The 25,017-nt window shown below is 53.2% G+C and overlaps 1 protein-coding gene across 1 annotated transcript in view; it reads left to right on the top strand.

Annotated features, from left to right (window-relative positions):
- The first annotated feature begins 2,260 nt into the window (after positions 1-2,260).
- Positions 2,261-25,017, top strand: part of Mitf (melanocyte inducing transcription factor) — a 247,749-nt gene continuing 224,992 nt past the window's right edge. Inside the window, exon 1 of the mRNA XM_046425473.2 lies at positions 2,261-2,480. Coding sequence (XP_046281429.1) covers positions 2,377-2,480 — 104 coding nt within the window. The 5' untranslated portion in view covers positions 2,261-2,376. The remainder of the gene's footprint in view (positions 2,481-25,017) is intronic.

Raw genomic sequence — 25,017 nt, 5'->3', positions numbered from 1 at the left:
TGTGTTTTCTAAGAAGAGGGTCTGTAGCTTTTCTTGCATTAAAGAGCTTCTGGTCTGAGCCAAGAAACTAAGAAGACTCCAGTGTTCCTCCTCCACCTAACGCTGGACAACAGTTTGTTATTGTGCAAGAAGTTTAGTGTCTCTGGCCCACACTCCTTAAATGTCTGTAATAGCTCAGTTTTAGTCAGATTTTTTTATAGCTGTGACCAAAAGACCCGACAAGAATAATTTAGAGGATAAGAGTTTATTTGTGGTTCATGGTTTCAGAGGTCTCTGTGTATAGACGGGCAACTGCATTGCTCTGGGCCTGAGGCGGAGCAGATCATCATGGCGGCAGGAAGTGGAGGAGGAAAGCAGCGCAGGACCAGGCAATCAGGAAGCAGAGAGAGCTCTGCTCACCAGGGACAGAATATAAACCTGCAGCTACACCCCGGTCATTCACCTCCTTCAGCCATACCCCACCTGCCTGCATCACCACCCAGTTAATCCCTATGAGTAGATTAATGCACAGATCAGGCTCTCATAATCCAATCATTTCACCTCTGAACCTTCTTGGATTGTTTCAGACCTGAGCTTTTGGGAGGTCACCTCACATCTAAACCATAACAAGCTCCAAGTTATGCAGATCAATCCTCCCCCCAAACACCTAGATGGCCGGCAAGCAGAAGAGTTGAGGAGGCAAGACCGCTCACTCCCTTCGGCTCTCCTCTTCCTCTGGAGGGAAGCAACCCTTCTTTACTTCTGACATCTGATTTCCAGTTGTTTCTCTGTCAAGGAATAGCCTGCTGCCCTTAGGGGGGCTTCTGATATTCTGTTGTAGGGTTGCCATAGTGCTGTTAGAGTAAGGGACCTATAGGGAATGTTTAGAGGACTACATTTTATTATGGGATTTTGGCAATTGCTGTTACAACAGAGCGAGTCTCCTGTACTTTTCCCATTCTTACAGAGAGCCTCAGCTCTACAATCAACCCATCCCTTGGGAGACATTTTTCTGGTGTGAAATTAAAATGCTTTATTGAGAGTCAAAACCGGCATCTCCTAGGATATCATCTTCTTAGAGTTTTCTCCAAGGCTAGCCATTTCGTTTATTACTTCTGGAAGGACTAACACAGAGATGTTAGTGGGAAAAGAATATCTTCGAGATCAAATTAAAAAACAAAAAGAGGATAGCCATTGAGAAGATTTTTTTTATTATTATTATTATAAATCACTCTCACGTCTGACCTTGCAGCACCTTCTAAAACAGACTTCCCAATCTCCTCTTCGGTAGATGAGGACTCCGGGTCTTCTAGGAATCAACTGGCGTCCCTGAGGGGCAGGGCACTTAGAAGGACCGCTGATGTCAACTCGGAGCCTTTTCTACCTCCAGACGCTACCCTCTAGCTCTGTCCCGCCGCCCAGAAGGCTCTGACTCAGACATTTTTTACAAAAGGAAGACATTTCCTGGAACTAGTCGGAGGGCGAGGCTGGAAGTACCAATGAGCTGAAGCCGAGTCTTTTATTCTACTACCTGAGCGCTGGGAAGCTCAGAAGGGGCATGACAGCCTCCTTCCAACTCCCAGCCGACTGAGAAATTGAAAGCAGACGCTAATGACGTCGTTTTGTAACTTCGTGCCTTTTAAAATCGACGGGCTCTTTAAAGTGCTGCTTTAGATTAGAGGTGGCTGTTGGATAAGGCGGGGAAAGAGCCGCTCTGCTGAATGTTATTATAAAAGCCCACACTGGGTTGGTTCCAGAAAAGCGACGCGCAGGAACAACTTTTCCAACTGTGTTTTCATTACGCAGTGAAGAAAGTTCTGACACTAAGCTCCAATCCGAGGACAAGCTGACAATGTCGCAGCATCCCAGAGACGCGCGAGGACTGCTAGGAAGTCCTTTAAGTTGAAGACAGACGTGCATGCGGAAAGTTTCCAGGACCCAAACCCTTCGCTATTTTATTTTTAAGACGAGGTCCCGGCGCGCCCTAGCAGCTGTCCACCCAGGAGGAGGGGCGACGGCGAGGGCGAAGGCGCAGGCCGAGTTCGCTCTTATTAATATTAAACAGCCGGGTCTACCCTTGAAGCAAGTGGGGAGAGGAGGCGAGCGCTCCTGACATTGACAGTGAGTCCAAACAGGAGTTGCGCTGGCGGTGCCCACCACGTGGCCTCCCGCCGGGCCTTCTGGGAGCTGTAGTTTTCCGGGGAGCCGCGGCCGGGGCGATCTGGGGTGCCCCGTGCCGGCGGACTACAGGTCCCAGGCTCCCGGGCCGGGAGCGCGGACTCGGCCGGGCGGGCTGCGCGGCGCTGCGCGGGGCGCGCGGCGGGACCCGGCCACCACCTCCCTGGGCGCCCCGCTTTGCCCTCGATCGGAGCGGCGCGGGGCCGCGAAGCCGGAGCCATGCAGTCGGAATCGGGGATCGTGCCGGATTTCGAAGTCGGGGAGGAGTTTCACGAAGAGCCCAAAACCTACTACGAACTCAAAAGTCAGCCCCTGAAGAGCAGGTGAGGGTGACAGCTGGACGGGGCGCGGTGGCGGCCGGGGCCGCGCCTCCACCCGGGGCGAGGAGGGCTGGCTCCCGCGTTTGGGACAAGGACCCCGTGCCCTTGCGCGGTCTGCCCCGCGGGCTGCGGGCGCTGCGGGCGGCGCACATTCGGAGTGGGAGGGAGCGCCCGGGGCCTGGCCGCTGTCGGGGCGCGGGGACCCTGCTTGGAGGTGCGCGGCGGGGACTGGTGGGGGCTGGGGAGCGCCCGGCGCCGGGTGGGGGAGGAGCGCCTGCGGGATCGCTGACCAGGTGCGATGGGGGACAGTTTTGACTGCGCCACTTTTCTCAAGATCCCAATGGGATCGGAGAGGGAAAGCTGGGGTGGCCCGTGAGCGACGTTCCACGGAGGCCATCAGCTCGCCTGCAGCCTCCTCTTAGAAGTCCTGCCCCTTTGGGAACACCGGCCTCTGGCGGACTCCAGGTGCGGTCCCCGCCCGCCGCTCACCTGCTGTCGCTGCACGCGCGGGCGGGAGGGGCGGGGCGTGTCCCCTGGCCAGGTGCAGCTGGGGCCGGGTCCGCCGACCGGGTCTCCTGGGGCGGGGGCGGGCAGCTGCGCGGTGGGGGGCGTTTACGCGAGTGGGTTCCACACTGGCCGCGGCAAGTGGTTTTTTGGCTGAGGACTTCCGAAACTTCGGGAGAGGCGCGCAGCCGCTCCCCATCCGGCCCACCCCCCAGCGCCCACCCCTGGCTGCCTCCATCCCCACTAGTCTGGCGGAGTTGGCGGGGCTTCTTCCGTTCTCTCCCTACTGTGGACACTCGGGAGGCCTCTCGCTTCTCGTTTCGAGTGTTCCCTAAGAGCTGGTGATCACTTGAGGCTGTGACAGCGGATGGTTTATTTCTAGTCCTCTCCGTTGTGGGATAGATAAGGCTGTGACTGCGAGCCATCAGGTCGCAGTACAGCGCCCTCTGAGTCTGCCCTGCCCCTGAGGATGACTGGGGCCTGGGTGAGGGGGCCCAGATGACAGGGGCAATGAAGGGCAGTGGAGTCAGCATGAGGTGGACCAAGGCTGCTTATGGAGAGAGCCTCATGGAGAGGGGAGCCAGGTGCCATTCCTTCAGGGGGTGGCAGGACAGTCCACTTAGGGGAAGGGGATCTGGGAGGACGGGCAGCTGCCCTTGCAGAGACAGCCTGCTTGCAGATGCTTAATGAAAATTGGAAGGAGGTCTCCTGTGCAGTTAGAGGCATGAAGCAGCCTTCAGTTGGTGGATTCTCTGCATAATGGCTATTTTGTGTGGGAGCTTAGATTGTGTGTGTTGGGGGCTGGGGGCTTTGCATAATATTGTGTAAGGGGTATTGTTGGTCATTCTCATTGGGGCTTTATCTGCATTCGCTGAAGGGACCAGTGTTTTACTGAGCGGTCATGCTTGCATGGCCAGAATGAGGGAGCGGGCGTGTGTGAGTCCTGAAAGACAGGAATTGGCCGGACTGTTGGGAACATTTTTGATGGTAGCTGATACATAACATTAAATGAGTTCGAGGGAGTGAGGAAAATACCATCTGGAAAAACCCAGATGAGTGCCCGGAATGCTCCCCTTTAAGAATTTGGGCCTGTTCTTTCTTAGAGTCAGCAAAAATTCCTTGCCAGGGTGCACATTCTTGGTAGCTGGCTACCCTGCACGCGTGAGGAGAGGTGTGGGGACTTGGGAAGTAGCGGGTTCGCACATCACTGATGGAAACAGGTGTGGGACACAACGGTATGGAGAAGGAGGACTAAATTAAAAAGGTTGTTGGAAAACTTATCTGGGGAGCAGACACATGCTTCTAAATAAGCCGGTTAAATAAAATCTGTGAATAAATGCGCAGAGTTGGCCGCCTTTCCCGGCACCGTCTCCGCATCTGTTGCGCGACTGGAACACCTACGCGTTCCGATGGGCCCTGCCTTGCTCTTTGCCTTACCTCTTTGCTAGGGCACCTGGCTGCTGCTGTGTCCTGGCTGGACAAGCTACAGTTCGAGGGTTAAGACTGCTGTGGCTGGATCACCTGCCCATCGTGTTCTCCAGATGGTCCCTTGGAGTTGACGATCAGTCTAGAATCTGTCCAACAGGTGGACCCTCGGCCACCAGCCCCTGCCTGGGTCACTGCAGAGGTCTGGCAGGTCACCTGTCTTCTGTGTTACACTTTCAGTGATTTTTTTTTTTTTTTTAGCAGTCACAATGTCACTGTTAAAACCAATTTTCAACCAGGGATGAGTCTAACCCCTACCTCCAGGGAGCAGTTGTTGGCCTCTGGAGACATCTGGGATGGTCACAGTGGAAGGGGGTTGTTATTGGCCTTTAGCAGGCAGGGATGGCACTGCTGTTATCCATTCTGTGAGCACAGGACGGCCCTCCCACAAGGACATACCATCTGGCCCCCAAATGTTGATAAAACTGAGGTGGAGAAATCCTGGGTCCAAACTCAAGTCTGACCTTGTCATTCTCTGCTCAAAACTTGCCACCATGGTTCCTAGATTTTTCTCAGTAAAGTCAAAGTCTTTAAAATTCCATAGGGTGGCCTACATGGTCAGGCTGCCTGTCCACCCTGACCTTCTGTCTTGCTGCTCTCTTGGGGCTCCTCATCTTCCACCATTCTGGCCTTCAGGCTCTTCCTGGGGCACTCCAGGGCCTTCCTGTATCACGCTTGCCTTTGCCTGGACGGTCTTTGTCCAAGCCTCACTCCCCCCAGCCTCAGACACCCCCACGTTCCCATCACACCGAGGGTGTGGCCTTCTGGGCCCACAGAGCTCACAATGCCATCCCTCTCAACTCAGTCTCCCCGCCCTCTGTTTTTTCCGTCTATTTGTAACCTACTGTATAATTTTCCAATAAGTAATGTTTATTATTTGTCTCCACGCTAGACCGCAAGCTTCAAGGAGCAGGATTTCTCTCTTCCTGTCTGATTGTTGGGTTTTCTCAGGGCCCAGAATGATTTCAAGGGCTCAGTGCTCTTGATATTTTGGGCCCAATCACTCTTTTGTGGTGAGGGCTGTCCTGTGGACTGCTTGGCGCTCAGTGACATCTTTGGCTTCCTCCTTTTGGAGGCCAGCAGTGCCTCCTCCGCCAGATGTGACAACCAAAAATGACTGCAGAGTGGCCTATGGTGGGCAAAGTCACCTCCACTTTAGAACTGCTGATATAGGATAATACCTGGCAATGAATATTGTTGAGTGTACATGGCCTTCCTTGGTATCCCCCTTGGGGCAAGGTATTTGGTTTCTGTTTTTGCATTCAACAGGGTGTTCTTTTTTAAAAAAAGATGCCACCAAAGCATGCTCCAAAGAGGAACTATGTGTTCTTCACTGAGGCTAAGTGAAGACATTCTCATCTATCAAGAGGAGAGACACAGATCATTCCTAATTCAGACCTCTTTGAATTTAGAAATGAGAGGTTGTTGGGTTTAGGTTCTCAGAACCCCCTTTGGGTCACGTGGATTGGCGGTGCTGAGCTGGAGGGAGACGCTTACTCTGAGGAAGGTTCTAGAGAAGAATCTTTTGCACTTTGGTTCCTCTCACAAGGCAGAGGAGAAATGTCAGAGTGAACCCAGAATTCCCACACTGGCCTAGTCATGCCAGAGACACAACCATGGGGCCATGGTTGAGCTCCCACAAGCAAGAGAACTCTGGGTCTTTGGATGTGCAGCCTCATCTCCGGGCCCTTCCACTTGATTTTCCTGGTGCAGAGGTCTGTGGCTTTGTAATGGCTAATGCCCTCTTCCTGGGCAGGCTTCAGAATTGGCTTAGTCAAATTCCAGCTTCTTCTTGAGTTGGTAGTACTGTTTTAAACAGCTGTTAATGACCTTCCTGCAAATTATAAGTGGAAAGCAAGTGAGTGTTGGGTTGGTGCTGCCAGGACAGGGTACAGCAGTGGTCCCCAGGTGCTGATTCACGGAGTGGTAGGTGCTGTTTGCATGAGGGACAGGTCACAGACGTATTTGGGCAGAAGGCCACTACCCTTCATTGGGTTCATGCTGAGGTTTCCCTTTCTGTGTTCACATTGAAAAGGCCCTTTTATGAAATAATGATCCAGTCTTGGAAAAACACAACTTCACTTTCAGTCTTTTATTGGTTGCTGAAAGTTTTCTTGATTTTTTTTTTTTTCTGGTCTGCCCATCTGCAGGGAACTGTCATCAGGGAGATCAGAAGCTGAGTTCCGGCTGTCTCTGCCTGTCCAGTCAGGCAGGGGGGTGACCTTTAATCTCAGCATCCTCATCTGGCAAATGGGGGTCTGCTTCTTCAGCGATCTCAAGAGCAATACTATGACTTTCACAATTTGGGGAAATTATTACCTACCCAGGTGCCCGGCACATAGTCAGTGCTCAGAAAACATTAGCAGATGTGTTTTTTTTTTTTTTTAATTACTTAGTGAGCTCCAACATTTTGGACTGTGTTTGTATTTGGTTGACTGTGGCTAGCTTCTCTAAGGCCAGTGTGGTTATGCAATAAAATCCCCTCAATCTCAGCAAATTTATGTTTTTGCTTTCCTTCTAATGAAGTTTTCAGATAATTTTTTTTCACATTTTATAATTTTGACCCAGTCCATAACAATTCCTTTATGCTGGTTAAAAAGAAAAAAGAAAACCTGACAATTATGATATGAACACACAATTCATATTCAGCACATAACTTTTCGAGTCCTAGCTCATGGAAATTAATACAAATAATGATGACTAACATTTATTTAGTAGGCTTTGTGTGCCAGGCCCTGTTCTGTTTTTAATTACATAAAACATATTAGTGTTTGCAAAACTTGCATGAGGTACTAATAGGAAACAAAAACAAGGGTACTAATTTTAATTTTAGAAGTGGGTAACACTTACCTGGCACTTACCACGCGCTGGGCGATATTCTGAATATTTGACTTGTTTAAATATTGTTCAGTTAATTCTCACTTTTGGGCATGTCTTCTGATCATCCCTATTAAGCTCACTGAGAGAGGAACCGAGGTTCCAAGTTCTTGGACCAGGGTGGAACCGAGACGCACTAGCTCCAGCCCCGCGTTCTGGTCCTCTTGCTGTGTTAAACGCGGTTTGTGTGATTATGCAGAGCTGGACGATGTGTCGCACGGTTCCTTCTCCAAACTTTCAGTGGGTTGGGACACAGAACCCATGGACCCAGCTAGCCAAAGCAGCCAGTGTGGGCTGTGGGGGGGCAGGTGGCATCAGTAAGGGGGACTCACTAGAGAAAGAGAAGGGGCATTTGAGATGTCCTTCAGTTTCAAGTGTGAGCCACCTAGGAGGCTAAGCCCAGACTGCAGGTGGCAAGGCTGGATGCTCGTGGGCAGGTGGGTTTAGGGGGAGCCATGCTCCAGGGTTGTGGCCATGGCTTTGCCACTGGTCACTACCTCTCTGTCCAGAGGCTTGGCTTCTTGGTGGGTCACTGTCTTTACTGGCCAAATGGGATCAATAGAGCCCATCTTCTTAGGCTTGGATTTGAAAATGAGGCACAAGTGTGTAAGTGCTCAGTGTGACATCTAGCACTTTTGGTAAATGATGCCAATTCTTTCTTTTCTAGTAAGATGTCACCGTGATGGTGATTTTTCCCCCTCCTCCCAATAGTAACTGAAACAGAATCATGTAGCCAAACAGAGAGGACCAAGGTGCTCCAGCCTGCAGATGTTCCCATCTTATCATGCAGATTAGTTTTGTCTGATTAGATGGAGCACTTGATGAAAGTGGGATCCTGAGTGTTGGTTCAGTGTGTTACTGGAGATCTCCTCCTCCCAGTGACAGCTGTTTATAGGGTTTCTTAAAGCCTGTGTATGTTTGGTTTCCTTTGAGTTCTGCACTGCAGTCTGTACAGGCTGATGTTTATATCTGCTCCAGTTGTGCAAGAAGTGGAAAATATCCTTTTTTTAGAACAGGTCACATGTGCTTACTGTCAGGAATAGGACCTCAGTGTAAAAAAATGTATCTTGGGACAAATCAAAGTTACTAAATTTCTCCCCCAACTGCTTTGTTTCAGAACTGGCAGTATTAGGATAAATAATAGGAGGAAAAAAAAAAAAAAACATCAAAACAAAACACCACCAAACCCTTGGCTACTTTTGTGTGTGTGTGTGTGTGTGTGTGTGTGTGTCATCTTGCAAGGACAACAAGCAAGGGTTTCATGTTTTGTGTCTGTGTGTGAGTGGTGGTTGAGTATAAAATGAACTTTACTATTAGATTTGCTAAGTCGGAATGAACTTAAAAAATATGTTTGACTATAAGTTTGCAATTTTTGGAGAGAATAATCAAGAAGGCAGGTCAGAGGTATGAAATGCAGTCCTCATAGGCTTTGGCATTATGAAGATGTGTTTGTAGTTTGTCAGAAGGCCCCTGTGAGCCCAGGGATCGAGGTGCCCCACCCAGGAGGAAGCCTGCATCCTTGTCAGGGCAGAGGAGGATGAGAGGATCGGCAGGAGGAGGTCTGGGCTCTCCACCCGCTCTCCATCGGCAGGCATTTCAGGAGAGCAGGTTTGGCTTCTTGTGGCAAGCCCACTTCTCAGATGGTTTCTTTCTTTTTTTCTTTTTTTGCTGGGGATGACCCAGGGCCTCCTGTGTGCTAGGTGAGCAGTCCCCCCTAAGCCACGTCCCCAGCCCCTCAGGCCGTTTCTTAAGCTTGACTTTCTGATTTCTTTGCCGACTCCTCTCCCTCGTGGGGCCCCTGAAGCATGCCGTGGAGAAGGAACAGGTGGAACCTTGGGGTGTTCCTGGGACACACCTGTCCTGAGACTTGGAGTCATGAGGCTCTCTTCTTCCCTGGGGGCTCCTGCAGCCTCGGCTCCAGCTGTTACAGGTGGTGGCCCGTCAGAGCTGGAGGTGGACTCCGTGCAGGCGAGAGGGACGGTGCTTTGGAGGAGCAGGACTAACGGAGAGAAGACGGCACAGGGTGCAGATCGTACCCGAGGCCAGGGGCACCCGCAGTGCCCTCTCCAAGTTGCTTTTCAGCCTCCCATCAAGCACTCCCCGAAGAAGCAGTGACTTTGAGGTCAGGAAGGCCGGTGTGTTTGCTTTCCTCCTTTGCTCCCTCCTTAGAACAGTGGCTGGCAGGCAGCGCTGAGGTTAGGTGCCTTGCTGGCCACAGGAAACCAAGTGGCAACTGGGCTGGCTTCTGTCAGCATGCGCTTCCCACCAGGCAGCGGGCACCTCCGTGTCAGTCATGAGCCAGAGGAACGCACGAGATCATGTTTGAAGGCTTTGAAAACTAAGCAGGGTGTTCTTGGTAGAGTGGACTGAGAAAGGGGCCAGACGATCAGCAAGGCCGTGGTGAAGATGTGGTCTGAGGCCAGACCCGCATGCGAGGCAGAAAGACACAGACCCTGGCCCTGCTGTTCATTAGCTCTGTGACTTTAGACCAGTTGCCCAACTTCTCTGATGCCAGCCCCTGTTCCCTCTTCTCGGGGTGGTAACTGCCTTGCAAGGCCACTGAGAAGACAGCAGGGAATGTACCTAAAGCAGCTCCCTTAGGTGGACACTGCATAGGTGTTCCGCGGGACCACGGGACTGCCTTAGGGAGGTGTGAGTGGGGGAGAGAACGTGTGCATTCATCTCCTTAGTGTTGGCAGCTTGGCTGAGTGTCTCCTAATGTCAGGAGAGTCAGAGGTCCATGTGCTGGTTTCTGCAGAACCAACCCTGACTTACGGTGCAGCTGGGTCTCCGTGTTTTCATTATCCTTCCTTCCCTCTAGGGCCGTCTTGCCCAGGGCCCTCCTCCCTCTCCACTGGGGTCATGTCTGGCCACACCTAGCCCAGGGATGGTCTTCACGCTGGATCTTTTCTTCTGGGGGTGAGGGAGTGGTCCAAGGGACCAGGTGCAGCAGCAAACCCAAGATGGCTTCCACCCAGCGCTCACGCCCACCGGGGCATCTGGTGGAGAGCACCTGATTCCTGTCCTGGGCCTCAGCCCTGGATATGCTGCGCATCCTCCCTGGCAAGAGTGCCAGCGTGGAGCAGAAACGAAAGAAGAAGTGCTCCTCCCACACGGCAGCCCAGCACCCGCCCACCTGGACTCCACGGGTAATGGGCTGTGCAGTGGAGGCAGCCTCTTCGAGCGGCTGTTGAAAGCACTTGGACCCCACTAGCTGTCTTGTCTGGCTCCTGGACCCGCAGCACGGTGGCTCTCCTGGATTGTGTGAGACCCACACTGAGCGAATGACGGGTCTGGAGAAGCACTGTAGGGTCCTGTCCTTCTGTGAGAAGTGGCCGCTCATTGAGCAACTTCAGGGAGGCCTCTGTGGCCTTCACCGTCCCCACCCACTCCTCTCCCCAAGGGGCATGACTCGATGAGTCACTCACCCAAGGTCCTCTGACCCATGTGGTCAGTTGTCCCATCTGATTGGGGGCAGCATCAGAAAGTGCTGGGCCCCATGGTCAGGGCTGCAGTGCGTGTCCCTGTAAAGGGCATTTCCTTGCAGCAGGACTTGCCTCAGTGGGAAGAAGATGCGGGGCAGAGAAGGCTCACCTAGCGTGGGGGGTCCTGCATGAAGTCACGCAACATCAGAGGGACAGGAATACCGCTCAATTGGGTGCCTTCGCTGTGACATGTTCCTAATGACTAATGGGTTCTAAGAAGCACATTTTCAAAACGCACATTGCATAGCTGGAGATTTGACCCCTGGTGGAAGGAGATGCACCTGGGTTCCTCTGGCAAGGAAGAGGCCTCTCCCAAATTGGTGGGGATGGCACTCTGAAGTTAGTCCTTGAACCAGCTCGCAGGTGTGTCCGTGGTCAGGTTGTACTAATGGCCTCGCTGTCAGAAGGAGCGGCTTTATTGTTGTTTTTCTTCTTTAGCATTGGAGGCTTTTCAGCAAGGGGCGAGAGTGTGATGCCACCCTTAGCTCTGCTCTGTGGCCGGACCTGCAGAGCAGAACCGTCCAAACCTCGGCCATCAACACCCTGGCCCTTTGCAGCCAGTTCCTAATGCCTGTGGCCGAGAATGACCACGGATAAACATTCAGATGGTGTTGGCTGGTTAGGGTCATTTACTGGCCAGGGAAGAGCATGACACTGACTGTGTGTTCTTGCAACTTCTATTTATTTATTTTTGAAGGCAGGGTTTGTAGTAGCGCATGTGAAGCAATCCCTGAAAGTATAAGCAATCAGCTGGCGTGATTCCTGCTGACGCTCCAAATGAAAACGCGCCCGTGTGCAGGGAGGTTCACGTGCAGACACCTCGAGGATGAGGCCGGGCGCTGGCTGGTCGTGTGCCCAACAGTCAGAGTGCAGACTTTTTGGAACCAGACTGTGCATCGTCAGGGCTCAGTCATTTCCCTCGGTCATTCCCTAATCATGCTTTTATCTAGGTGGGTGCCAGATGAGTCAATGCTCAGCCACAGCACCTCGGAATGCACCTTGGAATGCAGCTCGAGTGACAGTGACACTGATGGGAGCTGTGCTGTCCATTTAGAAATGAATGAAAGGGCCACCCTCCTTGCTTGGTCCCAGGGTCAGCGTCACTAAGATGCATGATTTACCGGGAGCCAAGTAGCAAGGCTGCCCCTGGGGTTTGTTTTTGGGGTGGAGATCTCTCCTGCTGCCGCCCTCTCCCGTCTTGGTCACTGGTACCTGATGTCTTTCTAAGTGGTTCTTGTTGGCCGCCGATTCTTCCTGGTGTAGCTCTCCTAGTGGACGCTTCTATTTCTCCTGTTGATAATCTCTTTTCCAAATTCTTGTCACATGCCTTTCACATGTTCCAGCCCGTGCGGTTCAGTCCCGCGGCCCCAGGAGTGAGGAACTTGTCACAGGGTTGGTTACAGCAGCCAGGCAAGTCCAGGGGCACAGTGAACCCCTGGACTTGCCTGGCTGCTGCCCTGATAACTTATGCGGACCTGATAATTTACTTTCTAGAGAGAACTTTCCTTTTTTTAAAAAAAATTGTAACCAGCAGGCAGCTCTTATCCACGGTCGCTGATCGCCTCTGGTCTGACAGTACCCACCACACTCTGTTCTTTTTACGAAGCGTATGCACTGTGGAGATGTGGGATTTGTGGCTCAGGTAGTGCCACAGGGGCTTCTGGGACTGACTCAGGAGGTCCCAGGTAAGGGCTGAGGATCTGCATTTCTGACAGGCGTCTCTCTGTGGGCCTGGAGGGGTCACACCCGGAAACCATTGCTCCCAGGTGCTGCTAGCAGGTGATGTTGCTCAAAGAACTCGAAGCAGAAGGCATTGCCAAGATGTGGGATGTCAATCATGTGTATTCAGGCCGTCCCCCGGAGGGAGGTGGCATGTTTGATCAGAAAAGGAATCTGTTGGTTAAATCACAAAATGCCAAGGACGGGGACAGCTTGGATCCCCAAGGTGGGGTCTGTTTCTGGAAGTAGGACCTCGGAGGGACCCTCTCCACCAGGACTCTGCTGGGGTGAAGCCCGAGCCGACGGCAGTCACCTGACTGGAAGACTGGGTTGAGAATCAGGGAGACGGCGGTTTGGGTCCCTCCGCACGGACCGAATTGTTTTTCACAAAATTTCTGCTGAATAAAATTTGAAATACGACTGTCAGCCTGTTTTCCCGTCTTTAATGAATTCCAGACCGTCTGTGGAGTGTGGGAGCTTCCAAAACCGAGGGGCGGGACGGCTGCCATGGGCCATCCCTCTGGCACGTGAGCTGTCTGTCCGTCCCTCTTTTCCGGGGCAGACGCTGGGAGGGAGGGGCAGGGCCAGTGCTGGGAAAGACCCCTTATCTGCCACCTGCCTGCTGGGCTTCTCCAGAGGGGAGACGCTGGTCGGCTCTGTGGCTGGCTAGGAGTCCCCAGCCATCTCTGAACTTCAGACTGATGGTCATTCCAGCTGGGCCACCTCGCTGTGTGTCTTCAGTGGCTTGTTCTTGGGTCCTCTGTTTGGACACAGGGCTAGCAGGGCATGAGGGGTGGGCATGGGATCCTAGATCTAGGGCAGTCATCCTGATTAACTGTGCAGCGCTCAGCCGAGGCCAGTTCCGAGTTCCCTTGTTCCAGTGACCCTCCTATTCACGTCACAGTTAGGTGTTTGACTTGAAATGGATTTCAAAGTCCACTTGGGCAGCGTAACCCAGAGGGAATGACTCGAAGGCAGTGGGCAGCAAAAGAAGAGGATCCCCAGGAGCGCGGGTGCCTGCGTACCCCCGGCTGGACAGTCTGAGCAGGACTTTTGAGCGGAAGTGACTCAGATGGTGGCAGGATGCCTGGGAGGGAGGTGTTCAGGGCGCCTGGGCCTCCTCCGCGCTTCCTGATCGAGGTGCTCTCTCTCATCATAATGCAGATGTGGCTGGGGGGGGCGCGTAACGAGAGGCACCAAGTGGGGTGCACAAGGCCCGCGGAGCTCACGGCGTTGCTGTCCCGTGTGTGCCCTAACTGCCTCGCTCAGCTCTGGACGCCAGGGACTGCTGTGTTGAGTGTGACGCAGCGCGTCACCTTCATCTGACACCAGCCCAGAGGCCCTGCAGGATCCAGGTGCCTGGGCCCTTCTGGGACCTCCCTAGGTAACAGCAAGGTTAGCCATTTAGGAGACTAGAATCTGAGCTTTGAGCCTCCACCCCCGACAGATGGGACGGTTTCTTTTGCTTGACTGTCACAAGTTCCCCATGTAAATACCTGTGGTTAGGCTCCTCGCTGGCAAAAGAGGAAGGGATGGTGACCTGAGTGTGACCATGGTCCCGGGGGGGTGCTTCTGGGCATTGCACCTCTCTGTGGATGCCTTCCTGGGCACAGCGTGGGCCTGTGGCGTGACAGCAGGTGCTGAGTCAGCCTCCGGCTTGAGGACTCCAGCGGGTGGAGAGGCCCTGCCTGTGATGGGGACGCAGTGGCCAATGCTGCTGCTGTGCTTTGCTTCCTGGGCTGCGTCGCTTGCGGGTTCCTCCGCTGTTGGCATCTGGAGGCCCGTTAGGCTAGAGGACGTGGCCAGTGCTCCTCACAGCCCCGTGGCTCTGTGCAGGCTCTGCTGGCTCCCGTGCCGGTCACTGTGAAGTCCTCAAGAGTCCCTGCACTCTCCCCTGCTTCAGCCAGCACCAGCCGCACGGTGGCTCTGGTGCGCGTGGGGTGTTCACAGCATGTTTTCAGACCCTCTCCAGCCATCAAGCACTGCCTGCACAGGTACGGGAATGGATGCTGTCGAGGCGCGTGGACACAGGTTGGATTCTCGAGGCAGCTCTTTCAGAATCCTTCACCCTCTGTTAAGCCTTACGAGTGATCCCAGCTCCTCGTGGTCCAGTAGGTCCCATTCTGAATGTCCTACAGAAGGACAGTGACAGTTTTCCTTTTTCACGTGATTGAAGTAAACAAACAGTACAGCCAGAGACCCCCAGGCTAGGTGCTGCAGGGTGAGCACCTTCGGGTGTCTGGAGAGGCCCTGAGCACAGGAGAGGGAGGGCCACCTGCTGGGTCTGGTGGGAGAGTGGACTCCCAGCTCTAGGTCTGCTGTGCAGCCCAGCCTTGGGAGTCAGGAGCCACACTGGGGTGAACCAGCCACGGGAGGGGGAAGAGGCACTTGGGAAGCTCTCAGGGTTAGGTGTGTTTCTGGGGCATGTAACTCGGTGGTGTGGAGAGATCTGCCTCCTTCCTCTCCTTTTTCAGAGTCATGTTTTGGGAATTATTTGTAGTATCCTCGGGCAGACTCAGTTTGCCCTGTGAGGTGCAATGCTATTTGAGACTTACTGAACATACGAAGTCAGGAGACAGAGGTGAACAAGAAGGGTGAGCCCGAACCTCTTACCACCCTTGGTAAATGGGTGACTGCTGAGTGATGATCACATCACGGAAGGACAGGGAGGCATTGGGGGAGGGGAAAGAGCCAGTTTGAGGGTCATATCAGCTATCAGGAGAAATAAACATATTTAAACTGATGTTCACTGAAGTTAACCTCTAGCGGTCACTTCACTGGAAGGCTTCATATGGAAAATCACGTAGATTTTAAGAAAAATCCAGGCAGTCATTGTAGCATACACCTGTAATCCCAATAGCTTGGGAGGCTGAGGCAGGAGGATTGCAAGTTTAAGGCCAGCCTTGACAACTTGGTGAGCCATAAGAAACTCAGTGAGACTCTGTCTCCGACTAGAAAAATAAAAACAAGTCCTGGGGATGTGGCATTCCAGGGCTCAATCCCTGGTACCCCAAACCAACCAACCCAACAACCAACCCCCAAAACAAAACAAAAAGAAATGTCAAGCGTGAGTTGGCAGGGGTGATGGTCGCTGACCTGCTGTTTGTGCTCAGAGACGGCCGCTCTGAGCCCACCGCAGGCACCGGGCCAGTGGGCATCGAGCCAGCGCTGCGAGGGAGTCGAAGGCCGGCCTCCGTGTCCCTCTGGTCACGGCATCTGTGTCGGCTGATCAGTGCCTGGCTTTGCTCCCTGTGTGTCTGCTTAAAGGTACCACTGACCATGCTGCCTCCGGGCCCTCCTCACTCACCACTGCCCACTTGTCCTCAAGCCTGCGTCTTCCCCACAGGAGCGTCTCAGCCTTCTGATGCTTGGGGACAGGGGACAGCAGCTCAGCTCTGTGCTGGGGCCTTAGGACTAGTGGAGTCACCATGAGAAGACACACAAGTGCAGAAAACGTGTCCTGAGGTCACCTGTGAAGAGAGCGCTCGGGCTCGGGACACCCCGGGCGCCCTCTGGGGAGACCGCCGCTGTCTTCCTGGGCCTCAGCTGGGCCTGGCTCTCCATGCCCCGCTGACCTGCGGGGTCCACCATCAACCGAAAACGCTGCAGATGTTGGGTTTTGGACTTTGCAGGTTCATGTGAGCAAGTAGGTGAATTTGCAGACGGGGAATCTGTGAATAGTGAAAGTTGACTGTATTAAATTTTTTTTTTGTTTTTGCAGCTATATTTTTGTAGCTATTCTTTCTGTGGTCTAAAAAGCTCACTCACTGGGAAGAAGGTTTTAAAACACGTGTGCTCAGACATTGTGGATTAAACATGAAGCCACGTTAAGACAGCTCTTCCAGGAACCTGACCTCGCATTTTTACCCATTTGTTTGTCAATAAAAATGGCCCCTCCCTTCCAGGCCTTGAAAGTTGACGGAAGCTCCGCTGTTCGCCTATGGTGCTTTTTACTGTGACGTAATTCCTGTAGGAAGGTGGCGTGGGAGGGTGGGGGTGGGAGAGAAACAGAACTCACAGGCCTGGGTTGAAGAATCCAGGGAGAAGCAGAAGATGGCTCAGGAATTCCGCTTGGGCAGTTTCGAGGTCCCCAGGTCTGGCTCACTCATGGTCTAGAGTTTAGAGGTGGTGGCCTGACTTCCCCTGGTACGGCAGCTTAGCCCGTCACTGTCACCAGCAGAGTCCCCGTGGTGAACGTCCCCAGAGCCATGTTAGGAGTGCTTGGAATTCTCCTGGAGGAGGAGATTGTTTTCAGTGGCCACTTCAAGTGGCAGAGGACACAGATCACACAGCTTAATAGCCACAAAGAAAACACAGAGTCACCACCATGATGACAGCATCAGCGTCTGGCATTTCTAAGGCCCTGGTCACAGGTGTCCCTGGCTCAGCGCTGCAGATGGCCTTCTGGGTTCTCAGGTCTCCCTGGGTGGTATCAAGAGGGCTCTGCTTGGTGTGTGAATGTGTCCCTGGTCTGTCTTGGTCTTGGGGTGAGGAAGGCACCTGTGTAGTATCTTTCACACTTTTTCTATTAGAAAAGTCAAGAAACTGAACGGCAGAAATGACTGGTTCAGATGGAGGTGGGTCAGAGACATGAAGGCACCTGCGGTCACCGAGGTGCAGCATTGAACCTGGAAGGTGCTGTGTATAAGGAGATCTCCTATGAGGGGGAGGATCCCATTTGATAGATGAAGAAACTGAGGCCCGCCTATCTCCTGTCACTTGGCTGCCTTCATAAGGTCTGAAACAAGCTTGAAACCTCAGACGCTCCAACTTCAGACCTGCCCCTCTGCACCGTGCGGTGAGGGCCACCGTGCTGGGGGGGGGGGCGGGCAGAGGCAGAGGCAGGATGGGGGCCACCCGGATGACGCCTGGTGTTGACCATGGAATGAGGAGCACACTGTATTTCCGATGAAGTAAAGACAATGGATTCAGGGTGTGGTGGAGCCTTCGAATCCAAAGTAAATAGAGCTGTCTGTTGAAGATGCTCACGGCCTGCCTGGCTGCCGGGCCCTTGGTTTCCAAAGCTGTTTCTGATGAAGGAAGGGAGACGGGGAGATGGGTTGAGAACTCTCCAAGGGAGGTAGCAGAGGATGAGCTGGTGGGTGCCCGGTCGTTTCCAAGCACAGGGTGTGTCCCTGTGGATTCTCCTCAGTCCTTATTAAAGATCTTTGAATGTCTCTACCAGCGACTCTGGGCCGTCCGGTCTACCCACCCGACCCGAGTCCTGCCATCTCAGTGTCTTCTCCGAGGTCCCCCTGACCTGGACTTGGTGATTGCTTTTCTTGTGGGTCTTCCTAAATCGCGGCCAGTGGGTTCCAGTTTGGACTGTTTATCTTTGCCGTGCCGGGGCTCTTGAATCAACGCAAGGTTGTGTAACGAGGCATAACTTGGTCTTGACATGCGGCTGTTCGGAGCGTTACTCACCGCAGAGCACGGAGTTAAATGTTTTCAATCAAGGGCTGTCATGATCTCACAGAGAGGAGGAAGTGATAAAGATCCTGGTGGATGGCCTTCACGGTGAGCCCTGCGCTCAGAGGGTCCCCCAGTGACGGGTTAGATCCCTGGAATAAATGTAACGCATCCTTCCTCCTCGCGGGAGAGGAGAAAGACCAACAATAAAAATGAAAAAGGACCCGGTTCTCATTCAGACCAAGAAACGCAAGTTCTAGATGGATACCATATCTCTATTTTGTTTACTTATCTATTTGTTTATTTTTTTGTGGTGCTGAGGATTGAACCCAGCGCCCCTAGGCAAGCCCTCCACCACAGAGCTACGGCCCCAGCCCAAGAAACGCATAGTGTGACCCAAGTTTCCTGTACCTCTGCTACTGACCCCTTCTCTCCCGTGTGTCTGTAACTCCCTGGGAGGTGTCAGGGGTTTCCGCAGAACATCCTCAACAGGGACTCCTGGGCTGAGCCGTATGCCGGCTCCAAAGCCTCAGCCCTGTGACCGCCCTCCTTGGAGTGCCACCTGGGAGTTCTTGGCCAAGCTATCAGAGGGCCAGCAGGGCTTTCTTGAGCACAGAGCAGGTCTTTACCTATGGGGTTGGTTTTATGGAGAGTTTTGGGGAGCATGACTCATAGGGAAACTATGTGCCTGCTGCTCGGGTTTCTCCCCAGACGTCTCCACGGCCAGTGACGGAATCCCCACCTCTCCACGTCTCTGGGCCTCTGAAGATGTTGGAGGTAGGCTGATCCTTGCTGGGGTGGGCAGTGGGCACTGGGGTGTTGTCTAGATGCATGTTGGGTGGTCACTTCCGATGCCCGAGGAGCTGCCTTCTTCCCGGGCTTGAGGCTGGGCTGGAGAGTTCCTCTCCTGTTCCCTCGCCAGCAGGCTTGGGTCTTTCCAGCCGAGAACCTCAGAGCAGCAAACCTTTCCTTTCCTAGAGGGCGTCCCGACAAGGGTGCTCTTCATTGTCAAAACGAAGTACGCCACCGATGGCGTCATTTTGTCCTCCCTCATGTTATCTTGTACGTATCGATCATCATTTCCATCTTCTCACTCTTGGTGATGTTTCCGGGGCCGGAGGATTTGGGGAGCGGAGACCCAGTTCCAGCAGAAGCTTTGCACCTTTTCCTTGAAGGGATCCTGGGAGCTCCTCCCCTGCTCTGTGAGGTGCTGAATTGATCTGCTGTCATTTTTCACAGAATCGGCAGATAAGGAGGCAGTTTGAGCGGCAGCCAGGTAGCCTGTTGATGTGGAGTCTGCTGTACCTTTCATGATTACCATCATTAGCACCGCCCTCCTCCCTGGCTGGATTCCCTGTCATTTTAAGTAGGCAGCAATTACTGGTTTGCTAAAGAAGCCTGCTCCTGCTGCCAAGGAGCCTATTAATTATCGCTCTATCTCTAATTCAGCCTTCCTGGTGTTGAGGGGTGTGTAGCGTGTGGCAGAGCGGCTGCGATCGCATCTCTGTAACCATCTCCCTTCCGAGCCGCTCCGGTGGACTCGATGTCGAGGCAGGGGGCCCAGGAGGCCCTGGTGAGTGCATTCAACTGTTTTCTGTCGGTCAGGCCTGGCGTGGCCATCTCTCCCTTTGATTCTGACCCTGGCACAAGCTCACGGTCGGCCTTTGTGGTGGGCACTCAGCCCTATTTCCGAAGTGTCTCTGAACTAAATGGGACACCTGGAAAGTACACGTGGTTTGGACCCGGCTTGTTTTCCCTGCTTGTGCCGAGGAGCCCATGGAATTGACCTGTGCCTGTCTTCAAGAAGGAAAAGCAGAGGATGCCCAGTGGGACCGGAGGAAGGTGGTCGTGCGGCACCTTTTCTTTTTTAGCGTGTTGGTGTTTATTTGACGCTGACCCTGCTCCTCACGGTCCAGGGATGGTGACGTTGCCCTGCTGTGTGCATCCTTGTTCGGTCCCTTGTGGGCACTTTCTGGGGGTTCCCTGGGTCTCTTGATGGGGTTTGGAGAGCTTGCACTTCTCCTCCACTCGGCGTGTGGTTCTTGGCAGCCTTGGTACGTGGAGGGCAGAAGCCATCACTGCAGGGCTCCGTGTGCTCGCCCGACCTGCGCCTCCCACGCCTCTCCCCGGCCCCCCCTGGGTTCTTTCCCCTCTTGGGTGATTCTGCACTGGTAGTTCTCCTACCCCGGCCAGCTCCGCCAGAAGTGCTGATGTCACCCACTTTCTTAAATGACAGCTGGTGGGGATTTACAGAAATTGTAAAAGCACACCACTTCCTCTTCTGGCTGTTTTCTGGACTAATTCCTGCTCTTTTGAGTTTGGTGGGAGGATGAAGATTTGGGGAGAATTTCCTTGTCTCGAAGCCTGTGAAACACTTTTCCTTTCTCTGTTGCTCTTCCAGGTTTGGTGCTTGGGATGACGCTGGTGACCCCAGGCTTTCTCACCCGTGCCTTGCCCTTTGGACTGTCTTCTCTCCTGGGTGAAGGGTTTTCAGTGCTTCCCTTAAATAAGTTTCCTTATATAGAAGATTTTTACTGGTCTTTGGCCAGCTCAGGGGGTTACCTATGGGGTTGGTCTTAGGGAGAGTTTGGTTTTATGGAGGGTTTTGAGGCCCTTCTGAATCCAGTGCACAGCTCCCTGCTCACTGGGATGAGGTGAAGCGTTCTGATTCATTCATGTGAATTGTTTTCAGAGCCCTTTGCTCCCTGAGAAATGTCTCACTGGGTCCCCCTGTTCTCACGTAGCCTCCGGGTGCTGTTTGTGACGGTCTCGATGGCTGGGCCCTGGCAGACGCGGGTTTCTCGGCATTTCCACTCCTGGCTCCGGCTGGTGGAGGCTGGGCCCCGGGCTTTCCCATCTCTTGCCTTGTGGGGTGGGTGGTGGCCCAGGAACCTGGTCCTGGGGCGCGTGGGCAGCCACCTGGACGAGCCCTGCTCAGTGCTGTGATCCGCAGCCCCGCGGGAGCAGAGATGGGCAGGGTTCAGCGTTTGTTCTTTCCCGGGTGGCGTTTTGCTTATTTTGTGTGTTTAGAAAAAGCAGCATATTCAAACTGCTGAGTTTCTCTTTTCCCTGGAATGGAAACCATTTGGACTATTTCAATGAGTTTTAGCTAAGATTTGTTGGTTCACAGTATTGGTTTTGTTTTCTGGTGTCCTGTTTAGAATAAAGCCAGAATGTGTCTTTTTCCTTTATGGAAATAAGGGCTACTCGGTGCCGTGGCATTTAGGAAACCAGCGTGAACTGGGGAAATCATATGTTTGCCCCACAGAGTCCAAATAGAGAGTCTTTAGTGAAAATGATAGATATATAAATATTTCCATCTTGGGTCACTTACTTTGAAACACTCTTTTTTTCCCCGACTAAAGTATTTTAAGATTTTAGAGCAATAACATTCCCTTTTTTAAAATATTAATTAATTATTAATTAATTTCTTTCACATTTTAAAAAAGACAACATTATTGAAGGGAAGCATCGTGGGCCATATCGGTCCCCAGGATGCACGGTGGCGGTGGCACGTCCTCTGCTTTTGTCGTCCATGATGGAAGGAGTCAGTGTAGCCTCCGGGCCAAGGAAATAGAATCCCCTTATTGTTAGCACTGCAAAATGTGGAGTCAGGTGTCTGAGGATGCGTTGCCACTGTTCGACCCCCAGGGACTTGGCGCTGTGGGGTCTGTGCACATGTAGCCCTCACTTGGCTCTAACTTTGGGATGGTGAGTGGTCCGAGATTTTGAATGGCCTCGCTATCCAGAAAATAGTTCAGATAGCCCTGTGGTGTTGATCGAAAGTCTCTTCAAAGTTTGGAGAAATAGCATAAAAAGGGGAAAGAAAGAAAATGAGTTGGTCAAATTGTTTGGGATGAGCTATTTTTTAAAGTTTGGATAGTTGTCTAATAAGAAAATGGGAGAAAATGGGAGGTTAGTGGCAGAGGGAAGGTGGGACTGGGAAGCACATCATGAGGTCCTGAGAGGGGCTGTGGCCAGGCCTCGGTCAGCAGCATGTGCCACCAGGGGTGTCTGTGAATGTTTCTGTTCATAAATTTTTTTTTTTTTTTGTACCAGGGATTGAACTCGGGAGCACTTGACCACTGAGCCCCATCCCCAGCCCTGTTTTATATTTAATTTAAAGACAGGGTCTTTCTGAGGATGACTTTGAACTTGAGATCCTCCTGCCTCAGCTTCCCGAGCCTCTGGGATTACAGGCGTGTGCCATCACGCCTGTGGCTCCGTTCCTCATTGTATCCCAGCGGCTAGCACAGGCCAGATCTTGCATTTCCTCAGTAAATGTCCAGGGGATGAGTGAGTGTGTTGGGAGGCCTGGGTGCAGGCCCCACTGGGCCACCCACGATAGGTAGCAGGCTGTGAACCCTCCCTTTATCAGGAATCTGTCTCTTACTGTGTCCAGTGAAGGGTGGGGACGAGGCCTGGGAGAGTGCTGGCTTCTGCTGCTCTCTCCGGGGGCTGTCCACGGTGGACGGTGACTGGCCCCCAGGCCTGGCCCTTGTGAATTCAGTGCCCAGCTCCCTGCACTCACCAAGGATGCAGTGGTGGAGCTGGTCTGTGAGGTCCCTTCCGATCTCCCTTCCTCTCTGCTTTTTGATACCATAAGTCCAAGTGCGCGATGCTCTGTGAAGCTCCTTGGTCAGCAGGTGGTCAGTTAAACAGAAGCAGTGCTGGGCGCATGCACGGCAGCCTCCACCAACAGGTTTTCTGGTGCACTCAGCACATGTGGGTAGAACTTAGTGAGTGGGTCCAGACAGAATCTTCCCGCCAAGAAATGATGTCACATGCCGTTTTCCACTCTTGCCCTCTGAAGCAGATGACCACCGAACATCCACTGTGCGACGGACACTGCGCTGGTGGCAGGCCACCAGCCCCTAGGATGTGGCTCTACCTTCTGGTAACTCACAGTGACATGAACGTGGGCCTGGACCTCTCCTTGTTCCTTTAGGACCCAAAGACGGAGGGGTCAGTCCTGAGGGACCCAGGGAGCAGCAGAGTCCCCAGTAAGTGAGCTTTACTAAAAGACCACTGCCCGGCGAGGGAGAGGAGGCACATGGAGGAACATGGCTGGGCACGGGGAGCGTGGCCAGCCTCATGCACAGAGGTAGTGCTCTGGCTGCCAACTGCAGAGTGGATTGGAGGGTGGCCAGGCCTGGTGTCCAGAGGCCAGCTGGGATGGTGCTGATGAGTGTCTGTGAGAACACACACTGCAGCCTGGAGCTAGGCTGTGACCTCGGTCACAGGTTCCAAGGGCAGTGAGGGTGACAGGCTGTGCGCACGTTGTTTGCCGGTGACAAGTGATGCTCACTTCTTCACCCCTCGAGCTGTCAGGTCTCCCCTGTACCAAGCACCTGGGGAACATGGGGACTCGCCGACCTGGTCCCTGCTCTCGGGAGCCTCTGCTCTGAGTGGACCCAGTGCCGCAAGCCATCAATGGTGGATGCAGGGTATTCTCTGAGGCGAGAAGCACAACTCCAGTGCCCATCCTGCCCCAGACCATCCCTGTGCAGACTTACAGTCCGACACGCACTCACTGTGCCCCAGGGTATGTGCTGTGAGATCAAGGTAGTAGGCAGGTGAGCCTCAGGTCCATGCAAGCGCTGGGCACGTCCATGTGCATGCTTGGCAGTTTAAAACCAGCTCTGTCCCCTGCAGAGGTGGACGAGCACCTGCAGTCGGGCAGAGGGGCTCTGCTCTGGGGAAGGCTCCAGGTATCCTCCTGTTTCCTGAACTCAGACGCCCTACGTGGAGGAAGGAAAGCCTCTGCTCTCGTGCTCCCTGGGCGCAGAACGGGATCTTGAGGCTGGCTTTGGGGGCTGCTGGTCCTCGGTCTTCATGCCTGTGCCCCAGGTTGTGCTGGTGCTTGGACTCACGTCCAGGAGCAAGGACCGTCCGACAGGCCGCAGGATGGACGGACGTGGGATAGGTGGCATAGAGCACAGAGGTGCTTGGGTGCAGAGAGGTCAGTGACAGCCCTCTTCCCCTGTTCCCCATCTGGCTCAGAATCACCTGTGTGGTCAGCGTCGAATCCAGCTGGACGGTCTGGAAAGCCACTCCAGGGGGAGCCCTGGGCTCCATCATGGCTGCTGGCCTTGCGGGGGAGGGGTGTGTGTGCACTTTGTCCATTTTGGTTGGCTGGAAGGGGCAGGGGACTGCTGGGGCTGGAACTCTGGAGTCAGGCTGCCCTGGGTTCGAGTCCCAGTGGCCCTGATTAGTGGCTGTGTGACTTTGGGTGAATTGCTAGGTTTCTCTTTTTCTTCACGTGTCAAGTGAGGCAGTGGCCCCATGGGAGGGCTCTGTTAGATGACTGGCCTGCGTCTGTGGCTCTGCACACCTGCTCTGCGGCATTGGGCAGCTTGTTCTCTGCGTCTTGACTTCCTTATCTGTGAGAGAGTAATGCTGATGGTCACTGTCATCGTCCCCACCTTGGAAGGGTGAGTGAAGACAGCTGAGGTCTTGTGCACGGAGGGATTGGCTGGCACTCCGTACCTGGCTGGCCGCTCTGCCTGCCATCCTGACATTGAGCTTTCTGAACCGCTCTGCAATGCTATGTGATTACTTCTTGGTTCTTTTCAAAAGCTACTGCTTCACCAGATACATTTGTTGCTATGTGTTTATGTTTTAAAAAATCTGATGACTCACAGGTGCAGAGGAGCACGCCTGTAATCCCAGCCGCTCGGGAGGCTGAGGCAGGAGGCTTGTGAGTTCAAGGCCAGCCTCAGCAACTTAGGGAGGCCCTAAGCAACTCAATGAGACCCTGTCTGAAAATAAAATATAAAAAGGGCTGGAATGTGGCTCAGTGGTAGAGCACCCCTGGGTTCCATCCATGGTATAAACAAAACAAAACTCACCCCTGTCTCAATTCTCAATGACTCAATAATAGAGTTTTTGGGATAGGAGTACATTTGCCAGACAAAATACTGAATGTCCATTTAAGGTCCAATTTCTGATAAAGAATGCTTTAAAAACATAGGTTTGTACTAAATATTAGACCAAATAATTATTCTTTGTTTGCCATAGTTTAAATCTACCTGGGCGTCCTATCCTGTTTATCTGGCCCC

The sequence above is a fragment of the Marmota monax genome, unplaced genomic scaffold (genome assembly GCF_021218885.2).
Source record: "Marmota monax isolate L192 unplaced genomic scaffold, Marmota_monax_Labrador192_F-V1.1 WCK01_AAM20220418_F8-fsc00028, whole genome shotgun sequence".
Classification (NCBI taxonomy): Eukaryota; Metazoa; Chordata; class Mammalia; order Rodentia; family Sciuridae; genus Marmota; species Marmota monax.
Note: the sequence above shows the minus strand (reverse complement) of the source record. Positions and strands in the feature narration are given on the sequence as shown.